The sequence below is a fragment of the Muntiacus reevesi genome, chromosome 2 (genome assembly GCF_963930625.1).
Source record: "Muntiacus reevesi chromosome 2, mMunRee1.1, whole genome shotgun sequence".
Lineage (NCBI taxonomy): Eukaryota > Metazoa > Chordata > Mammalia > Artiodactyla > Cervidae > Muntiacus > Muntiacus reevesi.
In genome coordinates, this window is record NC_089250.1 from 30,764,282 (window position 1) to 30,782,140 (window position 17,859).

At 36.9% G+C, this 17,859-nt stretch overlaps 1 protein-coding gene across 1 annotated transcript in view; it reads right to left on the reverse strand.

Moving 5' to 3' along the window:
* Positions 1-17,859, reverse strand: part of CUBN (cubilin) — a 257,101-nt gene that overhangs the window by 202,627 nt on the left and 36,615 nt on the right. The window contains exons 18-22 of the mRNA XM_065921175.1: positions 8,166-8,310; positions 7,767-7,945; positions 5,234-5,399; positions 4,648-4,864; positions 1,848-1,978 (exon numbers count right to left, since the gene is read on the reverse strand). Coding sequence (XP_065777247.1) covers positions 1,848-1,978; positions 4,648-4,864; positions 5,234-5,399; positions 7,767-7,945; positions 8,166-8,310 — 838 coding nt within the window. The remainder of the gene's footprint in view (positions 1-1,847; positions 1,979-4,647; positions 4,865-5,233; positions 5,400-7,766; positions 7,946-8,165; positions 8,311-17,859) is intronic.

A 17,859-nucleotide genomic window follows, 5' to 3' on the forward strand; every position in this document is an offset into this window, starting at 1 on the left:
ACAGTTGATTAAAGGCAGAAGACATCCCAAAGATCATCAAATCCAATCCCTTAATTTTACAGATGAGAAGACTATGGGCCAGAGAGTTCAAGTGACTTGCTCCAAATCTGAATCTAATATTCAGCTGGGGTTTGGGCCAAATATATGAGGCAGATAAAACCACAGGAGTATGGAAAATTATGTGCATACTAGGATTTCTTGAGAAGCCAGTTTTGGTCAGCGGATGTTAAAAATCTGAATGAAGTCCAGTAAATATGTCAATCATATAATGTAACCTACTGGAACTGCCAGGGATTCAATTTCTCAGGTGCTGGAGCTATATAATAAGCTGCCTTGGGAGTGGGAACCACAGGAGAGAAAGGTGTATAGCTTCCTCACAGTTGGGATCCTGGAGAAATCTAAAGCCACGCTTCCAAAACAGAACCTGAACTACTAGAAGGCAGCCCAAAACGAAGAATCATGGTCAGACGCTCTGAGAAGAAACAAGTGAGAAATTGAGAGGGACTCCAAGTAGATTAATTTACCTTTTTTTTTTTTTTAAGGGAGTGGGGGCTTTAAAAGATGAGAGCCTGGGGTTTCTGGATGCAAGAGTGTCAGCAGGAGCACATATGGCACAAGGAAACGCTCTCAGTACTTTCTTAAGCAACGAAGGATTGCATGCTTCTGGGACAATTCAAAGGTGTGAAATGCTTGGGAAACTTAGTCACACACTCCCATATGGCATAACTGCACAGTATTTTGGTCCATGAGCTATCTTTCTAAATACTACACAAAAGGAAAGCCCAGACTCCCTAAAAAGGTATATATTCCAGTGGTAACATGAACCTAAGAAAAGACGTTTATTGTTGCTGTTTGGTCGCTAAGGCTTGTCCAAATCTTTATGACCCCGTGGACTATAGCCCGCCAGGCTTCTCTCTCCATGGGATTATCCAGGCAAGCACACAAGTGGGTTGCCATTTCCTCCTCCAGGGGGTCTTTCTGACCCAGGGATCGAACCCACATCTCCTGCATTGGCAGGCAGATTCTTTACTGCTGAGCCGCCAGGGAAGCCCTAAAACCCATAATCTCTGGGGCTGGCTAGGAACATCTCTGGTTTACCTATGACCTCAAAGATTCTGCTGGCAAATGGTGCTTGTTTCCTACATTGCATTGACAAAGAGCAAAGTAATGATGAGAATTAAGTAATAGAAAAATATAATAAAAGGAATAAATGCTGAAAAGTTTCAATTTCATTAGGTCAAATTTAGAAATGTATATCCCAACAAGAAAACTTTCATTTTCAGTCATAGAATTCCATGTAGTGTAGTGGTTTCTTACTGTTTTTGTCCTTTTTCTAACTTCTTAAATTTTTGGTCTCTTTGGTAACATTTAATTTTGATAGAAATTTAAATTCAACAGAAAAGTTGTTAGGAATAGTTCCCAAATTCCTTTCACTTAGATTTACTACATACGTATATTTTGCTCCCATTGCTTCATTATTCCTAAAAACATAAATATTTTCTTACAAAACCATAGTACAATTACCAAAATTAGAAGATTGAACATTGATAAAATACTCTTATCATTCAGATCAGTTCAGTTCAGTTCAGTTGCTCAGTCGTGTCCGACTCTTTGCCACCCCAGGAACTGCAGCACACCATGCCTCCCTGTCCATCACCAACTCCTGGAGTTTACTCAAACTCATGTCCATCGAGCCGGTGATGCCATCCAGCCATCTCACTTAAGTCACTACACTTTATTATAAAAGCATCTTTCTTTACATAGCACAAATTTTGGCATAAAGTATTCTCATGGTACTATTTTGTAAGAAAGTAAGTGAAACCAAGCATACAGTGCTATTTTCTTACCTGCTGATGCAGAAGTTGCTTCATAGTTTATTAGAAAGCCTTCATAAGCAAGGTCAGAGTCAGCCACAAATGTAAGCGTTAATGAATTGTCACTACTGGTAAGAGAGGGCGGGATGGATTTTCCACAATATCTATTTGGAACCAAGAAAGAACACAGATTTAAAAACTTTCAGGATGCTCAAAATGACATACCCCAAACTAGGATATGTTAAAAAAAAAAACAATAATAATATCCCATATTAACCTTAAAAAACAAATTTATTTCAAGCACAAAACATACACAAAGTTGCTAAAGATCATCCAAACTCACAGTTACTTCCTTTAGATGGTTTTATGTATGTGCCTAAGTGTGTGACATGTCATATAACAGAATTTTAATGAAATTAGAAATTCTGAGCTACAGTAGGTCACCATATAGCATATTAATGAACTTATTAATAGAAATATAATAAACATACAACAAAGGAAAATCATGTATTATAAACTCATAGCACAGACTCTAGAGTCAGCTCTATCCCTTAGAGGCTTTATGATTTTGGACAGATGTCTCAGTTTTCCCATCTATAAAATGGGGATGACTATATGACCTACTTCAAAGAGCTGTCCTGATAATTGTATGAGTTAATACACTGTATATAAGGAACTCAGAACAGTGTCTAGAATAGTTAGCCTTATACAGGTGAACTCTACTGTCTTTACATTGGTCCATGCAGAGGTAAGAGTCTGATTGCTAATCCATGTCAAATTTTTGCTGAAGAAAGCAATTTTTACTCAGAAAAACTATTCTAATAAGGCTAGAAGTAAAGTTGCAATAAAAGACATCATGTTGTGAGCTCTTATCTAGAAACACTTGAGAGAGAAGTGACTAGAAAATCAAAATCTCAATTCAAAGAACACTTGGTAAAAAGCAAAGGAGTGACAGGGGGAAAAATAGAAACCAAAATAAGATAAAGTATTAAACATGGGAAATGGATGAGTTAATTTCTGAGACAGAAAAAGGGGAAAAAATGGTGTATAATAGCATTTCAGTGTAAAAATGATTTAATATCTTAAAGCAAGGTAGATGAATTAATATTCTATATATCTCTCTTTTGAACAACAACAATAATAGTCTACATCACTCAGCAAAACATAGGCAATTTTCAGTGATTAAGAGTCAAGTACCAACCATAAAAAAGAAGGAATTTTAAAAATTTAAAGATTAAGACAAGGAAGAGCAAAAAAATGAAGAGGGAGAATAAAGTTAGGGGCAAAAATAAGTTTAAGGGAACAATGGGTAAGGAAAACATGTTTAAATGTTTAAAAATGAATGAGGAAAAAGACAATGAAATACAAAAGAAGGGGAAAAAGGGAATCAAGAGATATCTATGTCCAACAAAGATGTAATAACAGGGGTTAGATTTACATAATCTTTTTTCTGAAACAACTGAAAATCTGGACAAAATAGATAAACCAATGGTTCTCAAGACACTAGATATCCAGCAGTGAAAGACGATAACTCTTCAGAGACAGGAGACAAATGAATAAAAATGATCAAACTGTTTCCGAGTAATTTAACTGCATCCAAAAACAAAACCCAAGAATACTTAGAGTAATACATTAGCCTTTGGTACACAAACACAAAACTGAAAATGTCTGTCATCCTATCAAATATTGTGGTTCAGTTGCTAAGTCATGTCTGACTGTTTGCGACCCCGTGGACTGCAGCACTCCGGGCTGCTCAAATTCATGTGCATTGAGTCAGTGATGCCATTCAGCCATCTCATCCTCTGTTGCCCCCTTCTCCTCCTGCCCTCAATCTTTCCCAGCATCAAGATCTTTTCCAACGAATTGGTAATATCAAGTATTACCAACTATGAAAAGAAGGAGGAAAGTATAACCCATAATGAGAAGAAAAATTCATCAATCATAATATAGCAAAAAGGACTGAATCAGCAAAGACATCTATTTATAACTATATCCCACCAATTTAAGATGCTAGAAGGAAAAAATTAATAGGTAAAGTAGGGATGTGGAAGATACAAAAGATGGCCTCAGATGAATTTCCAGAAGTGAAAATTACAATGTCTGTGATGGAAAAATGTACTTGGTAGGATTAATAGCAGAATAGACACCATAGAAGAAAAGATTAGTGCACTTGAATACAGAGCAATAGATACTTTCCAAAATGAAATGCACACAGAACAAAGACAAATTCAAATGAACAGAGTATCAGTGAGCTGTGGGACAATATCAAATGACCTAAGATAGGTGCAACTAGAGTTCCAAGGGCAAAAGAGACTAAAAAACCTTTTCAAGAACTAACAGCCCAAATTTTTTCAGATTTCATTAAACTATTAACCCTCAGACTAAATGAACTCAACAAAATATGCTGACTGACAAAAGTCAGATGAAAAAATGAGTACATACAGAATGATTCTGCTTTTATACAATTTCAGATATGCAAACTAACTTACAGTGCTAGAAAGCAGTGTAATGATTTCCTGGGGTTGGGAAAGAGGGGCAGAAATGAGGACTTATAGAAGGTTTGAAAGCAGGAAGAAGGTGTGAGGGTAATGGATATGAGCATTATTTTGATTTTGGTGATGCCTTCATGGGTATATCCTCATGTCAAAAGGTAATTACTAATGCCCAAGGCTACAGTAGTGAATAATGATATAGAAAAGGTCACTGAGAAGTGTGTTGATCTCACTTATTTTTTATAACACAACATAGTGGATTTTAACATCTTTTACAGAAGCAGGAACACAAGAAAGCAGGAAACTTTCATGCTAAAAAGCAAAAAATAAAATATTCTCACCTCCCAAGAGATGTCTGAGAACCAGTGTCATAAACTTCTAGATAGTCCTTTGTGCAATTGTAATGAAACTCCAGATGAAATTCTCTGAATCTTAGATGAATCAGGTGACCAGGCTGGACTATGATATGCCAGGTACAACTGATGCCATGGGGGTAGATATTTGGATGGCCAGGACTTTGAATGCTTCCGGTTGACTCTGTAAGAACTTTTCCACACACTGTTGAAATAAAAATAATAATAATTATCCAAATTATTTTTAACTCTGATTAAAATTAGAACCAACAAGCTACCTGGAATTCCAAATAAAATAATCTGATCATAACCTCTTAAAAGGTCAAAAAGGAAAAATTTCCTTCTGTGCCACCTACGATAACCTAAATTTTTCTCTTATTAATAGGTATCAATAAACCACTGAGATGTGCTGATTAGGAAATATATATTTCCTTTGCCTTTAAAGTGTACTTTAAAATTTTACAGCATAGGTGACTATACACCTACAGTATAGATTAATTTTCTATATTAATATATTTCCATTGTTCACTTATTCTGATACAAGCCCCAAAGGCAAAGTAGAAGAATCACTTACCCAAAGTTGCACTGCTAAATTTAGCCATGAAACCATGGTTTTCTGTAGAAGAATTTTTCACAAATATGACATGAAGAGAATTGTACACGGATGTTATAAACGAAGGGATGTCTGTGCCACAATACTTTTCATTTTCAGTAGAACCCAAAATGGAACTGCTACCAATCTAAGTAAAAAAGATATGCTCAAATTTATTCTCCAAGATATTTATTTTGGAAACCTACTTCAAGAATAATTTTTTAATAAAATGTATTAATATAGTAAAAATCAATTTGAGAATATTTTAGTTGCCCTAAAAGAAACTCCATCCCCATCAGCAGCTGCTCCCCATACCCCTCAAGTCCCAGCCCCACAAAGCCATTATTCTGTTTTCTATTTCTATAGATTCCCTCTTCTGGACATTTCAAATAAATGGAATCATACAATATGCAGTCTTTTGTAACTAGCTCCTTTCACTTCACATAGTGTTTTCAAAGTTCATCCATGTTGTAGTGTGTATCATTACTGCATTTCTTTTAAATACCACATAATATTCCATTGCATGGATATATCACATTTTATTAATCCACATATCAATTGATGGACATTTAGGTTCTTTCTATTTTCTGGCTACTATGAATAATGGCTGTAGTCATTCAGGTACAACTTTTGTGTGAATGTATATTTTCATTTTCCTTCAATGTATATGTAGAAGTGGAATTGCTGGATCAAATGATAACTCTGTGTTTAACTTTTTGAGGAACTGTCAATTGTTTTCCATGACAGCCGTACCATTTAAATGTTCACCAGTGGTGGGAAAGTGTAAAAGGGTTCCAATTTCAAAACTTGTTATTATCTGACTTCTTGATTATAGTCATCCTAGTGGTTGTGAAGCAGCATCTCATTGTGGTTTGATTTGCATTTCCCTGATGATTAGTGATGTTGAGTATCTTTTGTATATCTTCTTTAAGTAAATAGATAAATTCATATTCTTTGCCCATTTAAAAATTAGATTATTTATTTTTAATTTCAATGAAGTTCAAATTTTCCAGTTTTTCTTTTGTTGTATTTTTTGTGTCAGATCTAAGAAGGCTTTGCCTAACCCCAAATCACAAACACTGACTACTATGTTTTCTTCAAGAGTTTCATGATTTTAGTTCCTAAATTTAGGTCGGTGATCCGTTTTGAGTTAATTTTTTTGTATGGTGTAAGGAAGGATCCAGTTTCCTAATTTCATATGTGCATATTCAACACCACTTGAAAAAACCATTTCTTCCTATTCAAAGTCTTGGTGCTCTTTTCAAAAATCAATTGATCATAAAGATATAACAATTTATTTCTGGATTTTCTGTTCTGTTCCATTACTCCATATTTTTATTCTTACTTGAATAATAAATGTAATATCCTTACTTGATTATTATAGTCCTGCTTTAAGTTTTAAAGTCATTATTATGACTCCTCCAATGTTGCTCTTTTTCAAGAATGCTCCTGGTTATTCTGGTTCCCTTGCATTTCCATAAGAATTTTACAATCAGCTTATGAGTTTCTGTGAAAATTCCCACTGGGACTTCAGTAAAGACTGAATTGAATCTTTAGATAAATTTTAAGTAGTATTGTCATCTTAACAACATTAGGTCTTGTAATCCATTAATTTGAGATGTCTTTCTATTTATTGAGGTCTTTAATTTCCTTCCTTTGTAGTTTTCAAGAGTATAGATTTTAGATGTCTCTTTAAAGCTATATTCCTCAATATTTAATTCTTTTCTATGCTATTGGAAATGAAATTGTTTTCTTGATTTATTTTTCAAACTGTTCATTGCTAGTGTATAAAAAAGATGACTATCATATTTTGATCTTATAGCCCACAACCTGCTGAATTTATTAGTTTTGATATTTTATGTGTATGTGTTGTGCATTCCTTAAGATTATCTATATACAACACTATATCTGTGAATTGAGATAATCATGTTCCTGCCTTTCCATTCTAGATGCATTTTATCTCCTTTCCTTGCTTATTGTCCTAACTAGAATTTCCAGTATAATGTTGAAAACATATGGTAAGAACAAACATCTTTGCCTTTTTACTGACAACACAAAGTATTTAGTGTTTTGTTATTAAAAATGATGTTAGCTTTATATACTGCTGAATTCATTTATCTAGAATTTTGTTGAGAATTTTGCATCTATATATTTTTTTATAGATGCCCTTTATCAGATTAAGGATGTTATGTTCTGTTCCTGGTTTGTTGAGTGTTTTCTCATGAAAAGGTACTGAACTTTGTCAAATGCTTTTTATTTGCATCTATTGAGGTAATTATGTGGGGATTTTCCCCCTTCATTTTATACTGACTATTTTTGGATGTATAGCAGCCTTGCATTTCTGGACTATATAATCCTCTTTATATGCTGCTGGATCCAGTTAGCTAGAATTTTGTTGAGGATTTTACATTTATAAACTAGTTTTGTTTCATGTAACAGAGTGAGAATAACGTGACATAATATTTTTAATAACATCTAATCAAATGCAAATATTCAAAAGTGTTTTTACTCTCACCTCAATATAATCTGTATCACAGTGGGCAGAACCTCCCATGTCAAAGGCAGTGAAGTTGAGAAGAACCACTTGACTTTGGGGTTGGAGGATGGTCCACACACAGACCTTTTCTCCTGGATACACATTAGGGTAAAAGGGCGAGCGAATGATCCCTTCTCCAGTTAATTCTCCTCCACAAGCTGTGAGTATGAAAACAACAGTAGTATTTGTCCAGAGATAAATGACTGTTGCCCTCAATTTTATTGCAGAGTTCCACTCTGCATAACGATATAATGCAATGTGACCTTACTATTAGAATTTTCCCCTTACCACTGGAGGACACAGAATGACTAAAATATTTCAAGAAATGAAGGTGTTACAATCAGGCAAATGATATATTTAAAAATTAAATTTTCTTACCCACTTGATAAACAGCACTGAAACTAGCTCTGACAACAGAAGCATCCATTTTAAGCCTGATCCAGATACTGTTAGTAATGGATTTCATGTGAGAGAGGGTTTCATTGCCACAGACTTTTCCAAGTAAGGTTTGATCATCTCGAACCTAAAGAGAAAAATAAAATTTATCTGTAATCCTAATCAAGAAACCTAATTAACAAAGAAAAAGAATAAAAAAATAAAATGAGCACAAATACAAAAAATTTAAAATGATAGGTGATACAAATACACAGATTCTGAAAAACTTGTATAATAATTTTAGGTACAACACTATGTTAATATAATTGAATGTTTGAAATGTTTATCCCCAGAAAAATCTAAATTACTAAAATTATCTCAAGAAGGAGAAAAATAAAATCTGAGTAGATAATAAGTCATGAATAAAACTGAAAATATTACAAATAATTCGTTTCCCCCCCCAAAAAAAACCTTCTAGAAGATGCTCTTTCTGGTAAATTAAATTAGACATTAAAGGAAAAGACAATTCCCATACATAATTTGTTCTAAGAAACACTCAAACATGGAACAATTCACAAATAATTATTCTCAGAATCATCTCACCAAATCCCAACACAGATAATACAAAGGAAAACTATGAATAGATCTCATCTATTAATATAGATACAAAAATCCTAAACACAGTTCAAGAAAAGTGAATTCACTCTTTGTACGATTATGTATCAAAACAAACATGAGGATAAGAGTGATGCAAGGACTATTAGAAATTATAAATTAAACTTGCTAATAGATCCAATAAGCTAAACTGTTTTATCTCTACAGATGGCAAAAAGTGTCAGTATTTCTATTTATTAGAAACAAAACTCTTAGAAAGTCAGGAGCAAAAGGAAATGTCCTTCCTATAACAAAGACCACCTATTTTAAATCAATAGTCAGTATCTTATAGTGTAGTAGCCACGAGGCTGGTCTGTGGAGTTGTAAAGTGAAGTGAAGTGAATTCGCTCAGTCGTGTCCAACTCCTTGCGACCCGTGGACTGTAGCCTACCACGCTCCTCCGTCCATGTGATTTTCCAGGCAAGAGGACTGGAGTGGGTTGCCATTACTGCTGCTGGTAAGTCACTGCAGTCATGTCCGACTCTGTGTGACCCCATAGACAGCAGCCCACCAGGCTCCTCCGTCCCTGGGATTCTCCGGGCAAGAACCCTGGAGTGGGTTGTCATTTCCTTCTCCAGTGCGTGAAAGTGAAAAGTGAAAGTGAAGTCGCTCAGTCGTGTCCAACTCTTTGCGACCCCACAGACTGACTATAGCCTACCAGGCTCCTCCGTCCATGGGATTTTCCAGGCAATAATACTGGAGTGGGTTGCCATTGCCTTCTCCAGGAGATCTTCCCAACCCAGGGATTGAACTCAGGTCTCCCGCATTATAGGCAGACGCTTTACTGTCTGAGCCACCAAGGAAGTCGCGCAAGTTACTAAATCTAAGCCAAACTCAAGAAGTTCGATCAAAAAGATGAAACCAACACGTGAATTCCTTAGTAAAATGCCAAGTACTAGAAAAAGTGGACTAAAGAATAATTATTGCTATTCCTGACCTTTCAGAAGTTTCTCACTCAAATCAGGAAATCTTCTATGGATATACATAACTACCTTTGTTCTACAGAATTCTTTTGGAAGAGCTAGCTCTCCAAACATAGCTCCATTCTCATAGCTAACATTATCAAGGCATCAACAAACACCAGCACCTGTGCCTGTGACGTCACTGTGAAAGAGTCGCCACTCACAGGAGCATGCAGCAAGCAAGTGCATTTTTTTGTTTTTCCCCCAGAAGCATGACAGTCATGTTTGAGAATGTAGAGTGTACTGATACTGCTTAACACAATGGTTCTCCATAGGTACCTCAATTAAACATTCTGGAAACCTGTGAAGGCAGCTTGGGGCTTTGTTCTAATTACTAACATGAAGGTGGTGGGGTGCTATTGACATTAGTGGCTGGGGACTGGAGATATGAAACACCCTGAAATGTGAGAGACAGTCACACACAAGGGTTTTCCTGTGTCCTGTGTGTCCTCCAAAGCAGTGACAGTTATGAATGTAAAATCTACCTCTATTTTATATACCAGATGCAAAATACTTTTGCTCAGTTCTAATATGTACCAGATTTTCCAGAATTACAAGTAGAGTGTAAATCAAAAGAAGTTATTTTTTATTCCTGGAAATCTGCCAAAAATTGGTCACCATTTCAGAAAATTCATCTCCAACCCACATGGCCATGTCATCTTGCATTTTTAGTGTAGCATTCATATGGTTCAGGGAGCAAACAATTTATGACTTCATTCTGCCTTCAAGTGCAGCTTGCCCAGGCTTTTAACACACTGACATAATTTCTTTTACTTTGCTTTATTTCTCCTAAATCTTACACTTGCAGATTTATTTACCTAATGTATGTATACAATGTGAGCTGATATAATCTATGAATTTCACTTCAGAATAGTATAAGAGTCACACTGGAAGGTCTTGAAGTGTAGAGAACCACTGACTTAACCAGATACTCTGAACTCCCACAGAAAATTAGGGAATATTTCTCAGCAGAAATAACTTTTAAACTGAAACTGGAAAGAATATCCAGGTCCAGGGGAATGGACAGTAAAGGGAAGAGCTTACAAGTATGATAGCCAAAGCTGGTGGAGATATGGTAACATGTTACTCCTATCCGTTGCTGGTGGGAGTATACATTTCTGGAAAGTAACTAGACAAATGTTTCAAGAGTCTTGGAAATATTCATAGTTTTGGACCTGGTAACTTCACTTCTAACACTCTGGCATAAGGAAATCATTCAAGATTCAAAGACACACAAGGTTCCACATCAATATGTTCTATAAACATAAGCATCGAAAATATTCCAAATGTCTAATAATAGGAGGGTGATTAAGTAAATCACGGTACAGCCATATGATAAAGTCTTACACAGATGTTGGAAATTGCATGCCTTTCCACTGACTCATCCCAAGTCAGTTCCTTTCTGTGAGCTGTAACATAAATTTTACATACTGCCATTAATCTATGTTACATAGGTCTCCAACCAAACAGCAGATCTCTTAAGGAAGAGAAAATTCCTGTGTCACCTTCATCTTCTAACACGAAATTCTGCTAATAGATATCTGATGGACGCTTGCTAATTCATTAATTTTAAGGTGTGGTATGATGGCTCAATTTTTGTTAGAGACATACTACAGTGCTTAGAAACCAGAAAGCATGAAACACAGAGTAGGAGATCTTCCCTTCTCTGGAATCCTCCAGGGTGCCATTCGCTTCTGCTAAGACTGCAGCGAATGTCTCTCTCTTCTCTTTTGCCCGTTAGAAGATGACAAGGGGGAAGAAAAACAGCCAAATAGCAGCAGAGCTAGCTAAAGTGGGCCATTCCCCTGGGCCTCACTAATGAAATTCAAGGACTTCAGCAAGGAGAAAGGCAGTTGCAGCCCAAATGTTTTAAAAGAAACTTATAGGGCTCAAGGGCTTTAAACCTAGAAGGTACAATTGATTTTGGCTATGTTTCTCTCGCTCTCTGTGGAAATGAAACCTTATTAATTCTGAAAGTCTGTATTCTCCCTGGATCCTAGGCATGGCAAAACTATAACCACAACCCCTGAATGCTCTAGAGTGATACTAAATGCACATCCTGCATTCAATATCAGAGGACTTGTGAATTTGCACAACATCACAAAAACCTTTGCTCTCCAAAAACAAAAGTTTTTGTGATGTTGTTTTTTGAAGTTTCTTTTGTACTTGCGCAAGGCGACAGAATGTGTTATTTTTCTAATTACTCACATCCCTCCAGAAAGAGACTGAATATTTCACAAGCTCATTGCCTTGAGACTTGTGCTGCTTCCCTATGGCCATTATTAAGTGGCCTTGACTTCTCGTTGTCCTTGACTCTGGGCTTGGCCACAGGGCTTGCTTTGCCCAAATGAATGTGAGCAGAGGTGATGCACCTGTTTCCAAGAACAAGCTTTGGGAGTCACTGCGTGATTCAACCACCTTTTCTTTTCTGCTCTCACAAGACTAAGGGCTGGGGTCCCAGGGACAGATGGAACAGGGGACCAGACCAGCAGAGTTGCCCCTGACCCCAAACTGGCATGTTAACATGTGTGGAGAATAAGCATATGTCGTTGTAAGCCACAGAAATTTTCCATTATTGTTTTTTATTTTATTGTTGTTGACTTTTCATTATTGAAATCTAAACTAGAGAAAGATGACTCATATTTGAGCCTGGTTTGAACCAAAAAAATCGTTTTTTTTCTTAAGAAGTCAGCTGGGTGGAATGGGGCAGAGGACGGAGACTCAAGAGGGAAGGAATGTATATATGTAATTATGACTGATTTACATTGGTGTGTCGCAGAGATTACCACAACACTGTAAAGCAATTATCCTCCAAAAATAAAAGTCAGCTGAAGCCACGCCACGGTCACTTGCAGAGGCAGCACCACACCAAACCCATTCTTTACTGTAGGTCACATTTGCAAAGAAATGACGAGCACCACTTCAAATTTTACTCTTCTGTGGATGAGGCCCAGATTTTTCATTGATTGTGCTATTTATTCAGCAGACATTGATTTTTCCAGGCTCAGAGATTGAATTTATAACCTGTGACCTAGGATTTAACCCTACAGGGTAGTCCAAATGGCTTCTGATTTTTACCTTCAGCAGATGGGTCAGGTTCCTGATGACAAACGACTCATACAAAAGTGTGTTTTTTAATTTAAAAAATTAGTTCTTAAAAAGAAACTATGTCTTGGTGACCTAAAGAGGAAGGAAATCCAAAAACGAGGGAATGTATATATAGAGAGCTGATTCTCTTTGCTGCACAGCCGGAACTAAAGCAACATTGTAAAGCAGCCATACTCCAATAAAAGCCAATTAAAAAAAAAAAAGAACCATGTCCTGTAGAAAGAGCTAAAACTAATTAGGCTTAAAAATACAGTTTATATGAAATTGTAAGTGTGTCTGGAGCCCAGTGACAAGTAAGGTTTAACATCTATAATGGATCAGGTCCCAAAGCAAGGTCTTATATATGTGCTCATTTGTTTGTATCTGCTATGTGTCCAGATTTTTTCCAGGTAAAGCGATTTTTAAAATATGATTAAGTATCACATTCTAATTCAAAGCAAACCAAATATACTGGCACTTAGGCTTGGTCCAACTGAGAGCTAAAATCAGAGCCTTACTAACCTTACTATACAGTAGCATTTAATATGCAGCTTCTTGTGACATGAGCCTCAAGCTAAAATGCCCCTTAGCTAAGTCAAGACTTGATCCTGGAGACCAGCCTTCGTTCATCTGGAGGGGAACGGGACCCCCTTCTAAATGATAGATTAAAGGGTGAGGGGTAAGAGATGACAGAAGTCGCAAGGACTAAAAATTGTTTTCTTAGGTTATTATCTTTTACCATTATTATGTTTTGTGATTTCATAGCTAAATTTTTAAAGCTTTTTATGCCTCTTGAAACAGTATTGTTTTTAATATCTCTACCAATAGAGTAAATTTGTCCTTTATTTGTTTCTTTAATCTGCTTTTCTAAAACATGGAATACATGTCTAGTTTTACCTAGAAGTGTGTTCCTACATGATTGCAAAGTCCAGTATGTCAGCTGCTGCCACCCTCTCTCCTCCTCCCATTGTCATCATTGGAATCACCATCATGTTAACTTTCATTTCCTGGTGTGCCAGACACTGTGCTAACATTCTAATAGTTTTTCCTTTTCACTGAGCAAAGCTCAGTACATTTACACCCATGTACAAAGCCCTACAAGACTTAGTTCCTGTGTAACTCCTGTTTCTCTCTAAATCTCCTCTGTTGATTCTAGTCACATAGTCTATTTTCAATTCTTCATATTTGTCAAGTTTTTTTTTTTTCCTTCTCTTGGGTCTTTGCATTTCTAACCCCTTCTCGTCTTCAGACTCAAAATGTGACATCCTTAGGGAAGCTACCTCTAACATTCAACTAAAGGCATCAGTCCCGATATTTTCACTCATATATTTCTTTCCTTCATGATACTTTTCCCATCTTGAAAGTATGTAATTGTATGCTTGCATGTTTAATATCTGTGCTTTATACACCCATCCCCAACACAGTACCTGACATGAATGTTGTTTGATTAACTATGCAGAGAATGAATAGATAAGTGAATGAATGACCTCTTCTTATTATTCTATAAAGAGTAGTATTACTGTTCCTATTATGGATGAAGAAGCTGAGTTAACTAACGCTAAATATCTTGCCTTTAGTGAAGTAGAGAGTCAAAGTCCTTTCTCATGTTTTCATGCAATATTGTTCCATTTATACCAGAGAGCACTGGCCATTCTCTTGATCTGCTCCAATAGTTTGGAGCTTTCTTTCTGTTTCTTTCTCTTCCTTCCTTCCTTTATCATTATTGACTGTGCTGGGTCTTTGTTGATGCGTCTGGGCTTTCTCTAGTTGCTGCAAGCAGGGGCTACTCTCTAGTTGCAGTGGACAGGCTTCTCATAGCAGTGGCTTTTCTTGTTGTGGAGCACAGGCTCTAGGACACGTGGACTCACTAGTTGTGGTTCCCAGGCTCTAGAGCACAGGCTCAGTAGCTGTGGCTCATTGGCTTATTGCTCTGTGGCATGTGGGATATTCCTGAATCAGGGATCTAACCCACATCTCCTGCATTGGCCAGAGGATTCTCTATCACTGAGTCACCAGGAAAGCCCCTGGAGCTTTCCTGATGACCTTGATTTCCATAGCTCCTCTTCTCACCCACTGCTCTCCACCTCACTAGGTCCGCGGGGTTTGTGATCTCCACATAAGCACACAACTCCTCTACACGCAGGAAGGATCTATGCCATACAACCCCTTGAAACTCCAAAACTAGGTGGTTCTACCATCTCAGTCTATTCCCTGGCTCCCACCATGCCACTGGGTAGAACTGTTTTCACCTGAACAATAGCATATTTTATCACTTCATTAAAAAGCATCAGGATGACAAAGCAATTTTGGAAAAACTGTGCTGACAACAAAAGTACTAAGAAACTAGCCAAATGTTTCTAGTCTCTGCCAAACCTCCAAATCCAATATGCTAAGAATGCAAATTACTGGACATTGCCCAAAGTCCTCTTTCTTTCTGCCATCTCTCAAAAGACACTTCTTTGAACTAAAATTGATTTCAACCTGTGTTTCACTAGAAAACGGTGCTACTGTGGTGCATCTGCTTGCTGCAGCCTCATTCCAGCTTCATTTGTCAGAGGTCTTACTCTTTCTCTGCCATTTGGGTTTATGTCCTTAAGAACTTTTCCATGAATCATCACAGTCATGAGGCTCTGACCAATACATCCCCTTGAGGGTACCCAGTGAACTGAAGCAGACGGGAAGTCACAGTCCTTCCTCACCCAATCCTGAGGCTGGAGCTGAGCGGCTCTGCCGCCTGACAAAGAGTAAAAAGAAGTCCTTTGTGAATCTGAAGTCATCTCAAGACCTCTGGGGAGTTGGGAGATCTGTGCAGGGCCCAGCCAGGAGCAGTGGGAGTGGAGGAGAGGAAGGAGGGAGGTAGGAGGGGATGAGAGGTTCAGAGGGAAGACCGGTCTTCAGTGTTTCAGCTGACTGTGCTCTCCCCCTTCCCCATTTATTTTATTCTTTCTCTAAATTTTAGAGATTTTATCTGGTTTTGATATGTAGCACTTTCTTTTTACTTTCTACATTGTCTTTCATTTCACTTTCTATTTCCTTCCTTAACCCAGTAATTACTCAGGAGAATGTTTATAGGTTTTCAAGAAGTCGGACATTTAAATTTTTTAACAGTTATTTCTACTTGCATCTCATTATAAAGAGATGTACAATTTTTGCATTGTCAAGTTGCTGGGATTGGCAAGAGGTCTAAAATATGATTAATCTGTCAAGCAGCGAGACTTCTAGAATGGGTACACATGCCCTAGATTTCAGAAGCCAAATTTAGTGTAACTTACTTCTCCCTGTCTTATTAATTATAATTTGTTTTGGTTTTTCTTTCTTCTTCTAAAAAGAAAGAACTTCCCCAGAAGCCTCCTTTTTCCCCAGAAGTTTCCTCTCCTCCCCCTTCCCTTTCCCATCTTAGGGGGAGGGGACAGATGATGTGGAATGGGACAAGGAGATCTAGTGAGGTGAACAGTTCTATTCATTTCCTTCCATACCTCATATTAAACCCTGCTGGCAGCATCACACAAGCTTCTGAGATTACTATTCAGCTTAGTACTTACATTCTCTGGGAATAAAATTAAACTTTCATTACTACCTTATGTGTCCTTCACTCAGAGTTTTGATGACTTACATCACTTATGGAATATTAATTAGGTGCTGCTTTTTATTCTGGAAAGATAGCTCTGTCACATTTGTCGAATTAGTCTCTATATTTAAAAGCTCTCTTAACAAAAACAGGGGGACTAACAGTTGATCTATTCTTGCTGTACTTATTCTTTTGTTACAAGTCACATCACATTACCCGTGGGCAATATACATTTTTAGAAGTGGGAACTTTAGCTGAGAGAGTGATATAAATCCAAGAATTAAAATATAAATGTGCTTTTCTTGTTTAAAAAAGAAGAAAGATATGCTACGCTGAATGTGGCAATACCACATTTACGATCCTTTGCAGTTAACTTTTATTCTCAAATAAATGTTTATGGAGCTTTCTTACTGAACACAAAGTCTTTCCAAACCACACTACATGTGAAAGAGACATACTATAGATTGACATTTTAATCTACATTTAAAGGACGTATTCACATGGCAACAAGACATCTGGAATTACAAAATGAGAAGATTTGGGATTCTTAGAAGAGCATCTCAGTTTAGTTCAGTTTAGTCACTCAGTCATGTCTGACTCTGCAACCCCATGAACTGCAGCCACCCAGGCCTCTCTATCCATCACCAACTCCCGGAGTTTACTCAAACTTATGTCCATTGAGTCAGTGATGCCATCCAACCATCTCATCCTCTGTTGTCCCCTTCTCCTCCCACCTTCAATCTTTCCCAGCATCTATTCCCACTCAAAAGAAGACTTCCTATTATCATTCTCCCACACCTATCTAGAATTACCTTTCTGTTCTTCATCCTTTCTAAAATATTGGGGAGGTGGTCCTTCTCTCTCTCACAAATAGAGTTAATGGCAAAATCATCCTGCCTCCAAACCAGCAATGTATCTTAAATACTACACTTCTTTGTTTATTCCTTTGATTAAACATCATTTTGAGGTATACTTTTTAAAACTAAAACCAACATTTAGGGGAATAATATATTGAGTCATAATAATGTCATTTGAATTTGGTTCCAGTATCACTTTACCCACTGTCTAAAGCATATGAAAAGTGTTGGATGTACTTTTCCTAAAAGGGCTTAGTTCACAAAATTTTCCAGTAGATAGATATGATTAAAGGTCAGAACTTTGATCGAAGTCAATATACATCTATCTAGAATACTACATGTAGGTACAGCTAAATCCTGCTACAACAATAACTAGAATTTGATCTTTGTGATCTCAATTTTCTCATTTATAAAATTAAGGATTTTTATTAAATGACTTCTGAGACCCTGCTGGTGATAAGTTCTATAAATCAATTGGCTGTATTCCTGTAGGACAGTCAAGGTTATATAGAAAAGTCTATTCAATTATTCAAATCACTGTACATGACCTGTCCTTCTGATAACAAAGT